We start from the raw sequence: 18,899 nt of genomic DNA, 5'->3' as shown, positions 1-18,899 counted from the left end.
GTGTGCGCTACATGCACGTCAAACCAAGCATTTTGCAAGCAGGCCTTATTATCTTTCTCCCAAACTTGCTTTTTCTTTCACAAGCTCTGTGCCCCATCTTTCCAGCCACCTAAATCAGAAGTCTCAGCCAGCTCCCAACTCTTCCCTCTCCTTCTCCCTCAGTGTCTCATCTGCCAGGTCCATCCAGGCTGCCTGTTGAGCATCTCTCTCCTCTCCTTTCCCCTCCAGCCCATCCTCTTCTCTAAGCTCCAGACCCTGTTGTCTCTCACCTGGACTGTGTCTGTGGCATGTGAGCTGAGCTCCCTGCTCTAGGTCTCCTAGAGCTTGTCCACTGGTCACACTGTGTCCCCGGGTACTATTCACACGTAGTGTCATTGTCATGCTCCCATTCCTTAACAAGCCAGTAACTCCCTTGCCCACGGGATCCATCCATACCCATCACCAGGCCTTCAAGGCTGGGCAGGACCTGGCCACCACCTTCCCCTCCTCCTCCAGCATTCCAGACACTGATGTGCAGAGTCCCTGATAGGCCCTCACCATGTGATTCCACACCTCCACTTTTCCTCTCCTGCACATGGACTCATGCTCCTCACCAGACACACCTTTTCTCCAGACTCGTCAAGCCTAGCTTCCTGTCTGCAGCCTTTCTGGCCCTGCCCCTAGGAGAGAACTGATCTCTTTTCCTCTTCCCCCTTCCTTAGCCAGCTGTTCGGCTAACACAGCCTTGTCTATTCACTGGCCTGCTTCCCCCTAGTAAGCATCTTAAAAGGCTGGGATACAGTCCTTGGATCACTGGCGCGCCGGCACTCAGTACATGTACAGAGAAGGCAGAGAAGGAGATAGAGGCCCATCTAAGACGCCATTGCAGTTTCGGGCTAAGAGAAGGCAAGGGCTAACAGTGTGGTGAAGGTAGACCTGGAAAAGGGAGGGTGAGTTCATGTCAGGTGGGCCAGCTCCAGTCTGCAGACTTGCACAACCTAACAAAACTGGCTAATTCAAAGTTGATGCTGAGAGTTGAGTCTATACGGACTTAAGAGAATGGTATCCCCAATAACCGATAAAGGAAGGACAGAAGGAATTAGTTTTGGAGGGTAAAAACTATCCATTTGATTTTAGACACACTAAAGTTGAAAGTGCCTGCAAAATGTTCAGGTGATTGAAAATGGAGTTGATGCCTGGGGCCTAAATAAAAATGAGAGTAATATACTTGACCCAAAACCAGTTTTCCTCTCTCTTGCCAGAATGTGAAGCTTTGCCTAGCACCACGTGGGCGGTGAGAAAATACCAGACAACCTGGGTATGAAAACACAGCGGATATCACTTGCAATAAGATCATCCCACATCTGTTTTGAGCTTAGAGCCAATGCCACAGACATACAAGTTGCCAAGAAAAAATAAAGGCCCTTGAGTCAAACTGTGGAAAGCCAATTATTGTCACAAACTGAGGGAAATGCCATCAGGGATGGCAATGCCATCAGGGAAATGCCATCAGGGAGGGAAATGCCATCAGGGATGAGACTATTCAGAACAGTAGGGCTGACAAGAACCCAGATAGCTGGGGCCTAGGAAGAAGAGCAAAAGCTGATCCAGGGCCCACTAGCGGTGACATCAGGGCTCTCTTGGAAGCACACAGAGCAGGGCATAACCCCTGGGCTTGCGGATGGGCCAAGATGTAAATTAGGACTCTTGGAGTTGGGACAAGAAAGCCTGGAGCCTAGGTCTACCCTGGGGAAGGCGCTGGCAGAAACCAGTAAGCCAGAGATCTTACTGTGATTCCAAAATGGGGCCAGTAAGTCACGTCAAGAAGCTAAAATAGTTGCTAGGTGCCCACGCAGAAAGACATTCAAGTTAGCCCTCATGAACAAGGTCACAATGCCCACGTAAGAGGTGCTTCTGCCAATCAGAATCACGCCTCACTGGGTGAGCTTCTAGATCAGTGGTCGGCAAACTCATTAGTCAACAGAGCCAAATATCAACAGTACAACGATTAAGTGCATGAGTGGTGGGGATGGAGGAGTAATGGGGGAATAAGGACACATATGTAACACCTTAATAAAGAAATTAAAAACATAAATTAATTAAACAACAACAACAAAAAAAAAACAGTACAACGATTGAAATTTCTTTTGAGAGCCAAATTTTTTAAACTTAAACTATATAGGTAGGTACATTGTTATTAACTTAATTAGGGTCCTCCTAAGCTGGCCTTTGCTAAAAACTCAAGGGGCCAAAGAGCCGCATGTGGCTCGCGAGCCGCAGTTTGCCGACCACTGGTCTAGATGGTTGGCTGCCGGAGTGAGAGATGGGGCAGCTGAAGCCCATCAATGTGGGGTGTTTGGCATGGCGGCAGCCAAGGCAGGAGGGGAGAGCCTCATACACACAGGGCTGGGAGAAGTCCTCACAGGAGAGACATTTAAGGATTTCTGTACCTATATTACTGGTATATGTCGAAGCTGAGGAAAGGCCTTGACATTTAGGAGATGAACCAACATTTGGGAGGGCAATTTGATATGGGGAGACCTAAGCCAGCTTGGAAGAGGTGAGAGGGGAGAGGATGAACCGTCAGCTGAATGTTAAGAGGCTGTGAGTGGAAGGCAGGGGAGATTTGTTTGGGACACCTGAGACCTGAACGTTTTCCCAGGCCATAGAAAGGTACGTGTAGAAGGGTGAAAGGATGGAAGGAGGACACAGGAGAGTGGCAGGAGCACGGTGTGGGAGAGTGTGTGATTCATAGCACAAGTGGTAGCATTTACGATCCTTTTGAAATTTCTGAGCAACAGTGATATAGAGGATAAAAGCTCAGATCAGGTGGCCCCGGGCTTCTCTGTAAAGTGGTTGGTGATGCAATCAACAAAGGACGGTGTTGAAGACTGAGACAAGGTAGAGATTTGTACTGTGTCCACAGGGGTCAGGGGCAGGGATGGGGCCAAAAGGCTGGAGTGTTAGCTGAGGCCCAGGGACAGATGACCAGTCAGCCGTGTTTAGGCCTTACTCTAACAGTGTTGGCAGCCCAGGAGGGCACAAGGAGTCCTGGGAACCACCTGAGCCTGCAGTTGGGCAGCAGAGTGGACTCCATGCTATCCCGGAAGTGCTCAGGAGGGGATCGGAGGCTTGGGGCACAGAGAAGAGGAAGCAGACACAAGTGACTGCACAGGTCAGGAGAGAAGGCGGTGAAGAATGGGGTGAGAGCAGATCACAGAAGACAAAGTTTAGGATGTTAAAGGTTAAGCTTTTTTAAACTGAAAACTTTTAAGCACATAAGGAAGAGAGAATAGTGAAACCTGCATACTTGTCCACAGATCGAACAACTCAAGGCTGAGCACATGTCAGGGATGTGTGGGACAAGAGGTGGTTAAGTGCTGGAGCTTGTGAGTTGTTCAGTGAAGACCCTCACCAATGGCTGGTGATGGGGATAAGGATGCATCTGCTGAAGGATGACTGTGGTACACAGTTTTCTGACCCTTTCTACCTGGTGAGGAAGAGGGGCCGGTTTGGAATAGGTGACAGGAACAAGGACGGTGATGGTGACAGAACTGTACACGGGTCTAGTGAACTCTGTAGGAACTGGGTAGTGATGACAAGGGCAATGGGGTGCGGGCAACCTGCAGAAGAGGGGCGCTGGAGAAAGGACCAAATCCATGTTCTCTCCAGTTCTTGAAGCAGGAAGAGAGAATGTGCAGCCTTGGAGAGGACATTGAGTGACTTGGTTTCACACAGGCGAAGCCAGTTCTGGGGGAAGCAGACTGTGGTTAATGAAGGGTATTTTGTCTGTAATAGAAGGGACAGGCAGGGGCTAATGGGCCTGTGGGGAGGAATTTCTGTTGTGGGTGATTATGGAGACTTAGGGGTCAAGATGATATGTTATTTACTCTGTGTGTGTGCATTGGGCACCTCTGAAGTCCTCCTGGTAAAATGGGAGGAACAGAGTGGCTTTTCAGATCCTAAAGAGAAAGGTGAAGCAACTGGGCATGTATTCACACACAACAGATCCTTTGTGTATTAGCTTGTCTGGGATAGTCACAACTGGCTCCTTAAAAGAAATGAGAACTGAAACAGTACTGTGCTTACCCTCTGGATAAATCTTGTTCTCCACACATCTACTTGTGATAATCCTATGTTGGGTGTACTTAGCCTGTTACTGGGGAACCTAAGAACTGGAGGTTGTTGTGTGTGTGTTTTTTCCTGATTCATCCCCATAATGCTCTTCTCCAGAGGTTTTCAGAATATCTGTTGTTAATTCCAGTTCTTGTAGCAATGCTTCTGGGCAGTGCAACCTCTGCTAATGTAGAATATGTTTATCACGCACTTTTACAGTCTTAGGCTAAATGATGTCTTTAAGTACTCCTTTACCTTTTAAAAATGTCTCTTTTGTGACACATAGGCTAACTGTCTCCACGATTCCTGAAGCCAACCATTAGGATAGAAGAATCTTCTTTATAATCTTGATCTTTTTATAACAGTATGACAGCATCCAGTAAGTCAGTGACACATGCTTCCACATAAAGGTAATTTATGAAAAGCACAGTTTTATAGATGCTCTTAGAAGGACATTAAGAGTTGGAGAGGGGATTCACTTTAAATTGGAAGACAAACCAGCATTTGGGAACCAACCCAGAGCCAGGCATTGTGCTAAGTGCTTCCCGTGCATTATCTCATTTCATTCTCACAGTGGTGTCATGGAGCCAATAATATAGCTGTTTCCATTTTGTAAATGGGCATCAGAGATGTTCAGTCACTTTGTAAGGAAGGATCACACGGTGAGTGGCACAATCAGAATGCAATCTTGGTCTTGCCCATATGTCACATTGCCAGTCCGGAACACACTGCAAGGTGAGTATGATTACTCACATTTTTTCATAGATAAGGAAAGTGACACACATATAAGCAAGAAGAACACTAGAAACATAAAAACAAGCGCTTAGATGTTACAGAATTTCCCTTCACTGTTTAGAGCTATCATCACATCACCAACTCTGCATCCTATATAATAAAGAGGTAATATGCAAATTGACCCTCATGCCCTCACAAGATGGCTGCCTACAACCAGGCCGGCAGGGGGCTTAGTGAGGGACGACCAAACAACTGAACAGCAGGCTGCGTGGGGCAACCAGGCCAGCAGGGGGGTTAGTGAGGGATAACCAATCAACTGAATAGCAGGCTGCATGGGATGACCAAGCCAACAGGGGTGTTAGTGAGGGACAACCAAACAACTGAACAGCAGGCTGTGTGGGGCAACCAGGCTGGCGGGGAGGGGGGCCATGAGGGGTGACCAGGCTGGCAGGGGGGGCAGTTGGGGATGACCAGGCCGGCAGGGGGGGCAGTAAGGGGTGACCAGGCCAGCAGGGAGGGGGCAGTTGGGGGCTACCTGTCCAGCAGCGGGGGGCAGTTACGGGCAACCATAAAAGGACGGGGGACAGTTAAGGCCAGCACACAAAGGCAGTGAGGGGTGATCAGGCTGACGGGGGTGGGGGAGAGGCAGTTAGTGGCGACCAGGCAGGCAGGCAGGTGAGTGATTAGGAGCCAGCAATCCAGGATTGTGAGAGGGATGTCCGACTGCTGGTTTAGGCCTGATCCCGGGGATCAGGATTGGGCCTAAACTGGCAATCAGACATCCCCCAAGGGGTTCCAGATAGGAGAGGGTGCAGGCTGGGCTGAGGGGGACACCCCCCCCCTTGCACGAATTTCATGCACTGGGCCTCTACTCTGTGGATAAAATGCATGTCCAAATGCCATTTAATTTTATACAGCAAAGAATAAAAGCTAAAACAGATTTTTAAATATTTCCAAAATAAATGGAAAATAGATATTTTAATTTCTATATTAAATGTCAAGTTTCTTTGAGCATTTCTTCCATTTGCTTCTTCAGAAGTCATATACCAATTAAAACCCAAAGTGAACTTTTGAACCCATAGTCACTGCTTTCAAATTGTTGACTGGCACACTTGTGGCCATTGAGACACTTAGTTTTTTCTAGCTTAGGTCAGTTTTAAATACTTATTTTGCTTAGTTTTTAAAGAATTGTCATTAAATAAGAATGAGCTCTAGCCGGTGGTGCTAAGTGGTTAGAGCATTGGCCTGTGCACCAAGGTTCACGGGTTCAATTCCCAGTCAAGGACATGTACCTGAGTTGCAGATTTGATCCCTGACCCCAGTGGAGGCGCACATGGGACGCAGCCAATCGATGTGTCTCTCTCACATCGAAGTTTCTCTCTCTGTGTCTCTGTTCCCCCCCCCCTCCACTCTTTCTGAAAAGCAATGGGGAAAATATCCTCAGGTGAGGATTAATTAAAAAAAAAAAGAATGATGGGGCTATAGTCATTTGTAGATTGACTGGGGAACATCTATGTTTTCATTACCATATGTTCACAATATCATCATTACTCTTCATAACAGAATGTGGAGTCAACCTTGGTTAAATTTTTTTTTTGTAAGTGTATGGGCCGGAGTGGCTTTCCGGGGAGGATGAGTCGCTTTCTTAAGTGTATACTAATTCAGGTGCACTTGTCTGTGACTGTATCATGCATTACACTCCTGTCAGCACATGGTTCTTTGACAGTTTGCCTTTTGAGCATGTCCCTTTCTTCTAATAACACTTATGTTCTCAAAAGGCTGGAGAGAGAGGAACAGGAAAAAAAGGCAGAGGAGGAAAGACTTCGCCTAGAAGAGGAAGCCCGTAAGCAGGAAGAGGAAAAGAAGCGGCAGGAAGAGGAAAAGAAGCAGCAGGAAGAGGAAAAGAAGCGGCAGGAAGAGGAAAAGAAAAGACTGGAGGAAGAGGAGGCCAAGAGAAAGGCCAAGGAGGAGCAGCTGTTGAAAGAAGAACAAGAAAAGGAAAAACAAGAAAAAGAAAAGCAAGAAAAAGCCATGATTGAAAAGCAGGTACTTATGAGTCTTCATATAGACTTTGCCTTAAGGGCCTTAGTTAATATTAGGTAAAATTAGTTAAATTTGAATGACTCATAACATTTACTTGAAGTATTTTCTTAAACCAACTGGGCTGGTTATTAAATATGAGTTACTTTGCACTGGCCAGCGTGTTCAGTGGTTAGAGCATGGCCTGTACATCAGAGGGTTGAAGTATCTCAGGTTTGATTCCCAGTTGGGGGCATATACCTGGGTTGCAGGTCCAATACCCACCCCCAGTCAGGGCGCATGTAGGGGGCAACCAATTGATATGTCTCTAACATTGATGTCACTGTGACATCACTCTCACTCATCACTTTCTCTCTCTCTCCCCTCCCCTCCACTCTCTCTCAAATCAATGGAAAAAATAGCCTTACTCCTTGGGAGAGGATTAAAATATATGTATATATGAGTTAATTTGGGCAATAAAAGTGAAGTTGGTAAAGTTTTCTGTATGTCAGTTTGGGTTCCCTCAAAGACAGACCCTGGATGAGAATATGGGTGCTAGTAGTTGACTCAGGAGAAGATCCCAGGAAGCTGGTACCCGAGGAGTGAGAGGAAAGCCAATGTAAGCACATTGATAAGTGGAATACTGTGGGAAACTGGACCTCACTGCCTTTGGGACTATCTTAGAAACTGTGGAACATGCCTTAGAATTGTCCCTCTAAGGGGTGAGGAAACGCGGTTATCTACCAACTTCTGCCTCTCATGTCTGAAAGTCAGTCCTTTGGGAATTAACTTCCCGCAACTCCCAGCCACATACATACTTCATGGCCAGAGGCTGCCATCAGACATGGCAAGACCTTGGCTACATATGGGAAGTGTCTGCACTAGACTTGCATGGTGGACCAAGGAGAGATGAGTGAGGTCCTGCCAGTCTGCTGTGTCATAGAGCCGGCTGTGTAAATCCACACTGAATGTTGGAGCAGCACCACTTTGGGGTAGAGATGAGGTCCAGGAACATATGCAAACCCCAGGGAATTACTAGAGTGTTTTCTTAACTTAGTAAAGCCTATGCCTTGGTTTACCTGTTCCTATCAGAAGGAAGCAGCGGAAGCAAAGGCCCAGGAGGCAGCTAAACAGATGCGTCTAGAAAGAGAACAAATCATGCTGCAGATTGAACAGGAGCGACTGGAGAGGAAGAAGGTAAGAGCTAAGGGATTTGGAGGACTGAGCGTGAGGCAGGAACAGGAAGCAAATTCAGTACTCTTGCTGTTGTTGGGTAGAGTGATGTTCGAATTCTCAAATTAGGTCAGGTTCATTGATAGTGTTGTTCAGATCTGCTATATCTTTGTTAGTTTCCTGTCATCTTGTTCTATCATTTATTGAGAGAGGAGTGTTAAAAGCTCCATCTGTGATTATGGATTTGTCCATTTCTCCTTCCAGTTTTATCAACTTTTGTCTTATATGTTTTGAAGCTCTGCTGTTAGGTGAATATACATTTCAAATTACTTAATTTTCCTATTGAGTTGACACCTTTATCCTTAGAAAAGTCCTTCTTTATCTCCAGTAATACTTGTCTTAAAATCTACTTCGTTAGTCTATTTGTGATTAGTATTTGCATAGTAAATCTTTTTCCGTCCTTTTTCTTTAAACCTATGTATGTCCTTATCAGTATAAACAGGATATAGTTAGGACTTATTTTAATCCAGTTTGACAGTCTTTGCCTTTAAATTGGAGTATTTGGTCTATTTACATTTAATGCATTCACAAGAACATTGTGTTTAAGGAGGCTGATTATAAAGGTCCTTTCTCATGGTGTCCTAGTACCAGTCTGGGCTTTGTGTTGCTGTAGGCCTGGGAGCTGGGATACCAATCTGTGGTCGCCCCTCCCGATTTGCATCTCAGCCTCACTTTCTCTACGGTGGTCCTCTTGAATGGCAAGTGGTGATTTATTGAATTTTAGGTAACCTAAGGAGAGGAAGGAGAAAGATGGGATAGAAATGAAATCAACATTCTAGATACTTACTAGTTCACTTTCAAAATTTGACCTTGTCAATAGGGCAAAGGTGTACATCTTCAAAACCAATGGAAAACCTTTCTATACTCATTATCCTCTGCTAACGTTTCTCTTTCATGAGTTTTCTGAGAAATGTGAAATTGCATATAGTCCCAGATACTTTTATGTGTTTTTGGTCTTGTATTCCTCTTACCTGGTTCTTTTTGGTTCCCAGAGAATAGATGAAATCATGAAGAGAACAAGAAGGAGTGACGTGTCTCCGGAAGTGAAGGTAGGCATTCAGAATACCATTGTGATAATCCATGTGCTGAGTGGCAGAATACACTCAGAGGAATCGTGGATCTCGGAGAGGAGCAGCCAGACAAAATGGACCCTTCCCGCCTTGTTCCTGGCTGGATTAAAGAGACTGCAGGTGCCCGGAAGGAGGAGTCTCAGAGAGGAGTTTCAGAGATACGGTGGTAATTAAAAATTTCCTCAGAGAAATGGGGGTGGGGATGCAGGGGGAGACACAGTAGTCATGAATAAAAAAAGAGAATGGTGACATATGAGTAAGGGAAACACAGCTGATTTGTAATAAGCTCAGAAGATCCAAAGAACTACCCTGGAGCAGGCAGATGGCTCAGCGTGGTTCCAAATACCCTCTGATGCTTTTCAGAGCATTTGTCTTTCTATGTGAAGTCAGCCTTCTCTCTGTTTTCAGAAAGAAGACCTGAAAATAGAGCTCCAGCCTGCTGTGTGTATGGAAAATAAGCTAGAACCAGTTGTCCCGAACAAAATCGGTGAGTGTGAGGTCTGGTTCTTGGGTTTCTCCTTTCAGCAGGCAAGGGCTTGACGCATTTCCTGCAGGGGACAAATAGCCGTGGGTCCTCAGAGCGTGATTGCTGGACGGGGGCTGTGTGCTTGCCCTTTCCGGTGGAATCTCCATCTCCAGCACAGGTCTGCCAGGTCCATTTGGAAAGCACTGGGTTCCTCAGTTACTCTAATAATCGTGGAGCAGGAGCCAGCAGTCCGCTGGCCCATACTGCTTTCCAGGAGCTTAACTGCTGTGCAGGTTCTATTAAGAACTGACCGCTGCTTTACGGTGGTTTCTCCTGCCTTCCACACTTCTGGGTAGTCCAGCTCCTTTTTAGCATGTTAGGTGAATATATATTTCAAATTACGTAATTTTCCCATTGAGTTGACACCTTTATCATTAGAAATGTCCTTCTTCTTGCCCAGCCAACGTGGCTCAGTGGTTGAGCGTTGACCTATGACCAGGTTGTGGGCTCAATTCCCAGTAGGGGGCATGTAGGAGGTAGCCGATCAGTGATTCTCTTTCACCATTGATGTTTCTATCTCTCTCCCTCTCCCTTCCTTTCTGAAATCAATAAAAACACATTTTTTAAAAAAAGAAATGTCCTTCTTTATCTCTAGTAATACTTGTCTTAAAGTCCGCTTCATCAGTCTACTTATGATTAGCATTTGCATAGTAAATCTTTTTCTGTCCTTTTACTTTAAACCTATGTGTGTCCTTATAAGTGTAAACAGCATATAGTCAGGACTTGTTATTTTAATCCAGTTTGACAGTTTTTGCCTTTAAATTGAGTGTTTGGTCTATTTACATTTAATGCATTTAGGGAGACGCCACACTTAAAACTCCTTCCATTTGAATATTTCATGGCAGCCAAAGTCAGGAAAGGCATTCCCATATCAGAGTATGTCTTTTCGCATTTCTCCTTTGCCTTGTGGCTCAAGAACCTGCTACCAGAGCCTGGGGACTTGTACAGTGCATGACACCAAGTCTCCTGGCTGGCTCATGAGTCCTGCTGCACAGACATTGATAATGCCACTTGCTTTCTCTTCCACTGTGTGAAAGTGATTACCTTGAATTTTTTTTTCCAAAAAAATGTTGCATTATTGGCAAAGCAGAGGATTAAATTAATTGCCTCAATATCTATAATAATAAAAGCATAATGTGCTAATTAGACCGGACGTCCTTCCAAATGAAGCCAGGGCTGCGAGGGCTGAGGTGGCCGCTGTGGCAGGCTGGGGCAGAGTCAGCCACTGCAGTGGCAGGGGCCAAGTCCCTTGCACGAATTTCGTGCATCGGGCCTCTAGTGTGTGTGTGTGTGTGTGTGTGTGTGTGTGTGTGTGTGTGTGTGTGTGTGTGTGTTTGTTCCTCCATTGTTTTGGATATTTTATGATTAACAGAACGACTTTGTGTTCTCAATCAGAAATCAATGGATTGAGCACCTGCCAGGAAGTTAACAGTGCGGAGCGTGCTGCCCCAGCAACTTTCCCCCAAGACAGTTTCTCCAGTGGGCTTAAACCAGTTGAGGCACTTGTTCATCTGGATGCCCTGGATGGGAAATCAAACAGTCTGGATGACTCAACTGAAGAAGTTCAGTCGATGGATGTGAGGTAAGACGATTTCTGTTGTATATGAGCCTCATTTCTTCTCCAAACACCTCCCCAGCCTCATAGTTGATTTCTTCATTTTTTACACACCCAGATCACCACAGGTAGGTTTGTTTACCATTCAGGAAAGCTCGCAGTGGTACATTAGTGTCTTGGGTCAGACTCCTTAGAAGCAGAGCCTGGGGCAAGGAGGTCTAGGGCCTGGGATTTATCAGAGAGAGTTCTCAGGAGAAAGTGGCCAGAGCAGGGAACAGGATGGAGCAGGGGAAATCACTAGGCACGGGAGCCCCGGAGGATGAATTTCCATCAGAGCATGGTCTGAATGAAATACGGAGGCAGCCTGCACGCCACTGATCCATCAGTCATTGGCTGTGGGCTACTCGGGGCAGGGGGATGCTGGTACAAGGTCTGTGGGCATGAGGCTCCCATCAGCTGAAGGCAGTTTTCCTGAAAACGGGTGGCAGCTCTGAATCCTTAGCTGCCAGCTCTCTCTGCAGCTGAGGGATGAGTGCGCCTGCAGGTAAAGGGGCACCCACAGGGCCCACTGTGTCTAGTGCCTCATGTGTTTTTTAAAATATATATTTTATTGATTTTTTACAGAGAGGAAGAGAGAGAAACATTGATGGGAGAGAAACATCAATCAGCTGCCTCCTGCATACCCCCTACTGGGGATGTGCCCGCAACCAATGTACATGCCCTTGACCGGAATCGAACCTGGTACCCTTGAGTCTGCAGGCCGACGCTCTATCCACTGAGCCAAACCGGTTAGGGCTAGTGCCTCATGTTTAAGTGAACCTGACATTGGAAACTTGATAATGCAGCTAGTTTGCTTTCAGATTCTAAAAACTTAAGTATGTTTGTGTTGTGGGGTCGAACCCTGGAATCAAAAATAAGACCACCGGAGGCTGCTAATTGATTTAAAAAAGCAGGCAAGGATTTATTGAGCTGGCCAGGACGGCCGCGAGAGCACCACACGCAGGTGGAGTCCACACGACCGCACTGTCCCAGGTGTAGGCAGTCCTTTTAAAGGTCCAAACCACAAAAATTTTCCTTTGTTCTAAATTCTAAATTCTAAAGTCTGGGAACAGCCTGCAGGGGGGTTCCCAGCCCCTGCTGGACATTATTGGAATGTGGCCCTATCTTGGGAAAGCAGGTTTTTACAGAAGCAGACCCAAGCGGAGTCAGTAATCTCTAAAGGTTATCTACAGTTTCTCCGAATCAATCTCCTGTAGTCCTGGTCCACAGGCACAGGAAAATTACCTCTGTGTCTCCAGGTCTCAGTCTGGAAGCTGAGGTAACCACCCTATTGTCCAAGCAAGCAAGTGTGTACAGAAGCCAGAATAGCAGGGTTAAAATTCAAACAGCAGTTTTTACCTAAGTATGGTTGCCACCATACTTCAGTTTGTGGATGACACAGCCTGGCAAATTAACCACAGACAGAGAGGGGAGCTCCGTTTGCATGGGGTTGGGCAGAGGCATTTAGAACAGAGAGCCCCGGGCAGTCAGCCTTCCCTCTGCCTGGGAGTGCGTGGGGCTCTCCAGTCAGGAGGGACCCACAGTGTAGTGTAAAAGCTCTACTGGAGCTTTGGCTGTGAATTCCCAGCTCGGTGTGGGGGAGGGGGAGGGCATGAGGCCGAGGTGGTTCCCAGGGCACACTGACTATAACTGCCCCAGCTCGGGCACCCAGGCCTGAGCCAGATATGTGAAAACCCAGGGTCCGGCAGCCCTGTCACCAGAAGAGCAAGTCCTGTGCAGACTGCTAGCAGGGCCTCCTGGGCTCTTGGCGCCATCTCCCCATCTCCCATCGCCACTGGCCACCAGCAGCCCTGTCATGGCAGGCTGCCCCCAGGGAAAACAGCTGAGGCATCTTAAAGGTTAACAACATTCTCACTCCACCCCACCCCCTACCCTTATGCTGAACCCGATTCTTCTTTTTTTTTTTGTAAAACCTCTCCCGAGGGTATTTTTCCATGGATATTTAGAGAGACTGGAAGAGAGAGGGAAAGACAGAGAGAAATATCAAATATCGATGTGAGAGAAACACATCAATTGGTTACCTCCCACACAAGCCTGCTCTGACCAGGGTCGAGGAGGAGCCTACAACCGAGGTAGGTGCCTTTGACCAGAATCGAACCCGGGACCCTTCAGACCGCAGGCCAGCGCTCTATCCACTGAGCCAAACCGGCTAGGACCTGAGCTCCCTTAGTCTTTATGTCTCTGGGTGGGGGAAGGGGGCAAGACATGGCACCGGCCAGGATTCAAGAAAGGGCAGGAGCTTTGTGTGCGTACTGAGTTCTCTCAGTGGCCACCTCTGCTTTTGGAGAGAGATTTCTGGAGGTTGTGCCCAAGGTTGTGGCATTCTCTCCTCCCCAAGCTCTGACTAGCTGTTAAACCCAGGAGGTGGAGCGGTGTTCCTGCTAATGAGGCAGGTTGCCCAGGCCCCAGCCACCGGAAGTGGTGTCAGGTCTGCTGCTGCCCAGTGTGAGGGTGACGGTCTTCTGAGCTTCTACAGTGCAACGGGTTTTTCTAGATTCTTGTCTAAGGTCTTATCGAGGGGAAAAAGAACAGACCAACCTGGCAGCGGCCTTATTCTGGCTGATAAGAGAGACTCCAGGTGATAGGCCCTCAAACTGCAGCTGCCTTCCATCTCTAGGGAGAGGAGAGAGGGAATCAGGCCCCCTGGGCAGGAGCTGGATAAGTCAGGGGGCGGAGTGGAAGCCTCACTTTAGAGAAGGAGTGGGGGGGAGGGAGAGATTCGCTCTGCAGGTGCCGGGGTGGATGGTGGGTCCTTGTTGAGATGGCCCTAACCTTCACTGAGCACCCACAGCAGGTGGCTCACAGGAACGCTCCCCAGCAGGAGTGTGTCCTGCTGGCTCGCAGGAACCCTGGCAGGAGAAAAGACTGTCCCATTTTACAGGGGAGGAAGCTAAGGCTGGGGAACGAGAAGCAGTTCGCCCAGGGCTGCACTGCTAGAGAGAGGCAGCATCCCGAACCCGAGGCCCATTAGGACCCTTCCTCAGCTCGCTTTTAACTTCCAGCATTTGCATTCTGTCAGGGTTTCCCATCTCCAAGGTTTGGGACCGACTTGGCTTCTCTGCAGTAGCGGGCTGGTGCCTGCACTCCCTATATCCTTCCTTCCTGCACACAGTGGGAGCTTAACCTTCACAGCCCTGCTCAGTCCCCTTCCCTTGTTTCCACCCACGGGGCCTTGTGTCTGTCAGCGACTCAGATTTGAACTAACATATATATATTTTTTACAATGTGTTACATACAAGCTCTGGCTCTAAATCCACCTTCTCTAGAAAAGAAGAGTAGTATAACAAAATATTAGAATTAATAGTTCTATCTATCTGTCTGTCTCTCTCCCTCTCCTTCTCCTTCTCTCCTCCTCTCTCTGCCCATCCCCCCTCCCCCCCCCCCCCTTAGTCCTGTTTCAAAAGAAGAGCTTATCTCCATCCCAGAATTTTCACCAGTGAGTGAAATGATTCCTGGGATGTCTCTGGACCAAAATGGAACTGGTAATGCCCGAGCTCTTCAAGATCTCTTAGATTTCACCGGCCCCCCCATGTTCCCCAAGAGATCCAGTGAAAATCTCAGCCTGGATGACTGTAACAAAAACCTGATCGAAGGATTTAACAGTCCCAGCCAAGAAAGTACTCTGAACACCTTCTGTTGACAAATACAGCATCTCTTTAATGAAAGGTACAGTCTTTTGATGATAGTCTACATCTATAACTCTCCAACTGGGGTTGTGAAGGTAGGATAAGCATCACTCAGCCTCCTGGATGGTCAGTTTTATTTTGTTTATTTATTTTTAAATACTTTTATTGATTTCAGAGACGAAGGGAGAAGGAGAGAGAGATAGAAACATCAATGATGAGAGAGAATCATTGATCGGCTGCCTCCTGCATGCCCCACACTGGGGATTGAGCCTGCAACCTGGGCTTGTGCCCTGACCGGGAATCGAACCGTGACCTCCTGGTTCATAGGTTGACACTCACCCACTGAGCCATGCCAGCTGGGCTGAGATGGTCAGTTTTATTTGAAAAATGCAAACATGAATATGAATATGTGGTATATACTGCAGCACACACAATAATTGAAGTGGATTTCAAGTAAATCCTTCATGTGGGAGCCTTCAGCGCCACACCTGCCATGCCCAGCCCTGCTCTTTGGGGTGTGTGGATGGGGTGTATGTGTTGAAAAGCACTGCCTACAAGTTTGACCTAACACCTGTCTCGGGGAGGACCTTATTTAGAAGAAAAGAGAGAATGTTCTAATAGTGGTGCAAGGTAGTGTTAATAAAACGAACTGCTCCCCTAGTTTTATTCAGCAACATCTCATGTTCTAGCCAGAATCATTCATATACATTGATGTTGGGCCAAATGATTGCCTGTTCTGTTGACCCGTTCTGGAGTCTTCCAAAGCAAACATTTGTTCCTGGAGCATACCTGAGGGAGTGGGGGTTTGAGGAAGGGGACTGAAGTTTGTGCCCTGAAGCTTTTGTTCCCCACTTTTGGCTTTTTTTCTTGCCAGAGTTCTTCTAGAAGAAGCTCTTATTGTTTGAGTAAGTTATATCTATGGGTTCCAAACCCTCTGCATTTTTGTGCATTTAGTTATACACACCTCACATTGGATTTACTTCAGTTTGAGGCTCATTTGTTGTTCAGTGATGAAAATTTATTTATAAATTAATTCTAAGTTTGGAAATTAGAATTTATCTTCAGGGTTTTTTTTTATAACTTAATAGTAATGCCAAATTCCTCCCGCTGTACACTCCTTTTAGATATTTTTATAGTCTCAGCATTCTCTCGGTCACTTTTTTCCCTGCTGCTCCACTCCTATAACAGAACTTCGATGCCTGATATGACTTAGTCCAATCTTTCTCTTTCTCAAATGAGGAAACAGGTTGGGGAGGCCACACAGACGAGGTCACGGTGTTTCTTATACTTATTTCTGTCTGACCTCAGCTATTGGCTGTACACAGCGCATTTTATTTTATTTATTTTATTTTTATTTTATTTATTTTTTTTTTTAAATTTTAGCAGTGATTATCTCTGAGAGTTCGGATTTTTTTTTTGAACTTTATTTATTTATTTATTTTATATTTTTATTGATTTATTACAGTGAGGAAGAGAGAGGGATAGAGAGTTAGAAACATCGATGAGAGAGAAACATCGACCAGCTGCCTCTTGCACACCCCGTATTGGGGATGTGCCCGCAACCAAGGTACATGCCCTTGACCGGAATCGAACCTGGGACCTTTCAGTCCGCAGGCCGACGCTCCATCCACTGAGCCAAACCGGTTTCGGCCTACACAGCGCATTTTAGAGTTCCCTTCTCTTGGCTCCTGGGAAAGCAGTTGTGGTCCCTTCACACGTGGGAGGGAATGTGTGACAGATAATTTTTAAAATAAAGAATATCCCTGGTTTGGAAGAGCAGCTGCCTTTTTGGACACTTCAAAAACAAAAACCATACCTAAGCATTCTATTTCCCTGACATATGGTTTAATATTTAGTAGAAGTTTCCTTTTGCTGTTAGCATACCTCGAACCCTTCAGTTCACTGACCTCACTATCCAGTACGGACCAGAAAATCCACAAAACCTAGACTCCTCCAGTCTATTTCCTGCATCTCTAAATAGTTATTTCCTGCATAACTAAAAGAAGTGAAAACTCCCTGTCCAAAAAGAAAAAAAAAATACCTGGGCTAAATAATTGCATTCCTATTGCTTGTATACATTTTTCATATAATCCAGTTCTCAAGTTCTTTCCAACCAGAGGTGGTACCTGTAGGGTTGCGGGGCGGGGGGGGGGGGGGGGCATTTGGAAATGTGTTGGGTTTTTTGTTGTCACAATGCCTGGTGGCAACTCTGGCATCTGGAAAGCAAAGCTTGGGACTTGAAACATCCTGCGGGTTTTCAGACAATCCACACAAAGAAAGCTCAGCCCACCTAAAAGAACAGACCTACACAAAATGCTGCAGCACTTCTGCCGAGGGATGCCGTGTGAGCCACGGAAAAGAAACTCACCAGGCAGGCAGAACATCTCACAGTGCGGGAGCATTTAGGGAGAGGGCATAGAGGCTGCGAATTGCAAATACTCAGTCTCTTCATCGGTCTCACTGAGGTCTGTTTGTGAATTGACACAGGTGGCGTTTAGAGAAGCCGTGAAGCTGCTGGCAGTGAGGTCCGAGCTGCCAGGCCTTGGAAGGAGCTTCTGTCGTCCCTAACCACTGGATTCCAGATCATTAAATCGAAATGTAATTGTATTCCTAGTTAGTATATCAAACACTGGCCACTCTTGGTAGAAACCTTGCGAAGTTGGCCTTGTCGGGCTTTGGCGACATTTCATGTTACGGTTCTATTTATGAGCTTCGGCTGCCGATAAAGCGCTTACTATACTACTTACTCTGTTATCATAATGATCATCCGAAACCAATGAGTCGTTCCAGCTGGGAAGTTCACCTTGTAACCATTCTTCTTCCCAAAGTTGGAGCACATACACATTTAGAGGATTCCTGTAAATAATCTAGACATTTACCCAGACTCTACTTAAACATATACCGAAAGTGGGCTGCATAGCTCCCATCTGTGTTTAGAAAAAGAAATTCCAGAGGGTTTTCCCCTCTCTCTGAGGTCTCTGTGTTGGAAGTTACTATCAAGAAGCCGTTTTATTATTAAGCTTAGCCACCTGCCAAATGCGTTGCGCCAGATTACTCCTGGAGGAGCTAATGGAATAACTTGTTGAGTAAGGAATCCATTATACAGTGGAATGATCGCTGTTGTCTGATGCATATTCCTATAGACATGAGCAGCTGAATCTAGCGAGGACCTTTTCATGTTGCACCTTAAAATCTCCAAGCTGTAGACACTCCAAACCATCAAGTGGCTTTTGAACTGAGTGAATCCTGTGTCTCATGCACTGGTGGTTGGTTTTGACGTTGTTGCTATTAGGGCTTTTGTTTCTTTGTTTGCTCAACTCTAATAAAACCAGGCACAAGTGAAAATGATAATGCTCCGAAACGAAGGGGCCCTGAATGGGACTCAGTGTGTCACTATAATGGACTTTAACATAGAACATCTGAGCGGAGGACAGATGACGCTAGAATGTATACTTCTCGTGTTTTATGCCCTATAATGTGTTTTCTTAATTTCATTTCTTGTGGTGAAATGTGACTTTCAGATTAAAATGACCTTTTCTTCTTTGAAACTCTTTTTTTTGACTTGTACAATAAGAGCTTAGAAAGATCCACACTTTCTGACTGAGGTTTGCAACCAGAAAATACAAGGCAGTGTCAATAGTAACCTTGTTTATGTGCTTTCAAAACCAGCTGCCGTTTAAGACTTTATTAGTTATGGAAACTGTGTATGTTTGTGTATGTGTAAAAACTAAAATAAAATATATGCCTCCACTAACGCAGTGCCATTGATCTTGATGACTGTTGGGGAAAATCCATTTTATGACAAACACAGAAAATGATAGCATAGTCGGACTTTCAAAAATGCCTCGCCCTCTTTCTTACAGCTTTATTTTGCCAAAGGTCTGTTTTGTTGTGATCTGTTGTACCTCACGGTGTCATTGTAGCTGTGGTGACACCTCATTTGCATGATGTGTACGTTATCTTTATTATTTTTTTAAATT

General features: G+C 46.1%; 1 protein-coding gene across 2 annotated transcripts in view; it reads left to right on the top strand.

The window, feature by feature from the left end:
* The window catches only part of MAP7D2 (MAP7 domain containing 2), a gene marked incomplete at its 5' end in the record, with an annotated part of 51,141 nt that extends 32,604 nt beyond the window's left edge, over positions 1-18,537 (top strand). The window contains 7 exons of one of the 2 annotated variants that reach the window (XM_079764733.1): positions 6,609-6,876; positions 7,942-8,046; positions 9,075-9,131; positions 9,561-9,639; positions 11,074-11,260; positions 14,684-14,959; positions 17,407-18,537. In XM_079764733.1, coding sequence (XP_079620859.1) covers positions 6,609-6,876; positions 7,942-8,046; positions 9,075-9,131; positions 9,561-9,639; positions 11,074-11,260; positions 14,684-14,933 — 946 coding nt within the window. In that variant the 3' untranslated portion in view covers positions 14,934-14,959; positions 17,407-18,537. The remainder of the gene's footprint in view (positions 1-6,608; positions 6,877-7,941; positions 8,047-9,074; positions 9,132-9,560; positions 9,640-11,073; positions 11,261-14,683; positions 14,960-17,406) is intronic. The other variant, XM_079764734.1, reaches the window with a different exon arrangement.
* Between the last annotated feature and the right edge of the window lie 362 nt (positions 18,538-18,899).

Source organism: Cnephaeus nilssonii, assembly GCF_951640355.1.
Source record: "Cnephaeus nilssonii genome assembly, chromosome: X".
Taxonomy (NCBI): Eukaryota; Metazoa; Chordata; class Mammalia; order Chiroptera; family Vespertilionidae; genus Cnephaeus; species Cnephaeus nilssonii.
This window is presented reverse-complemented; position numbering and strand designations above follow the sequence as displayed.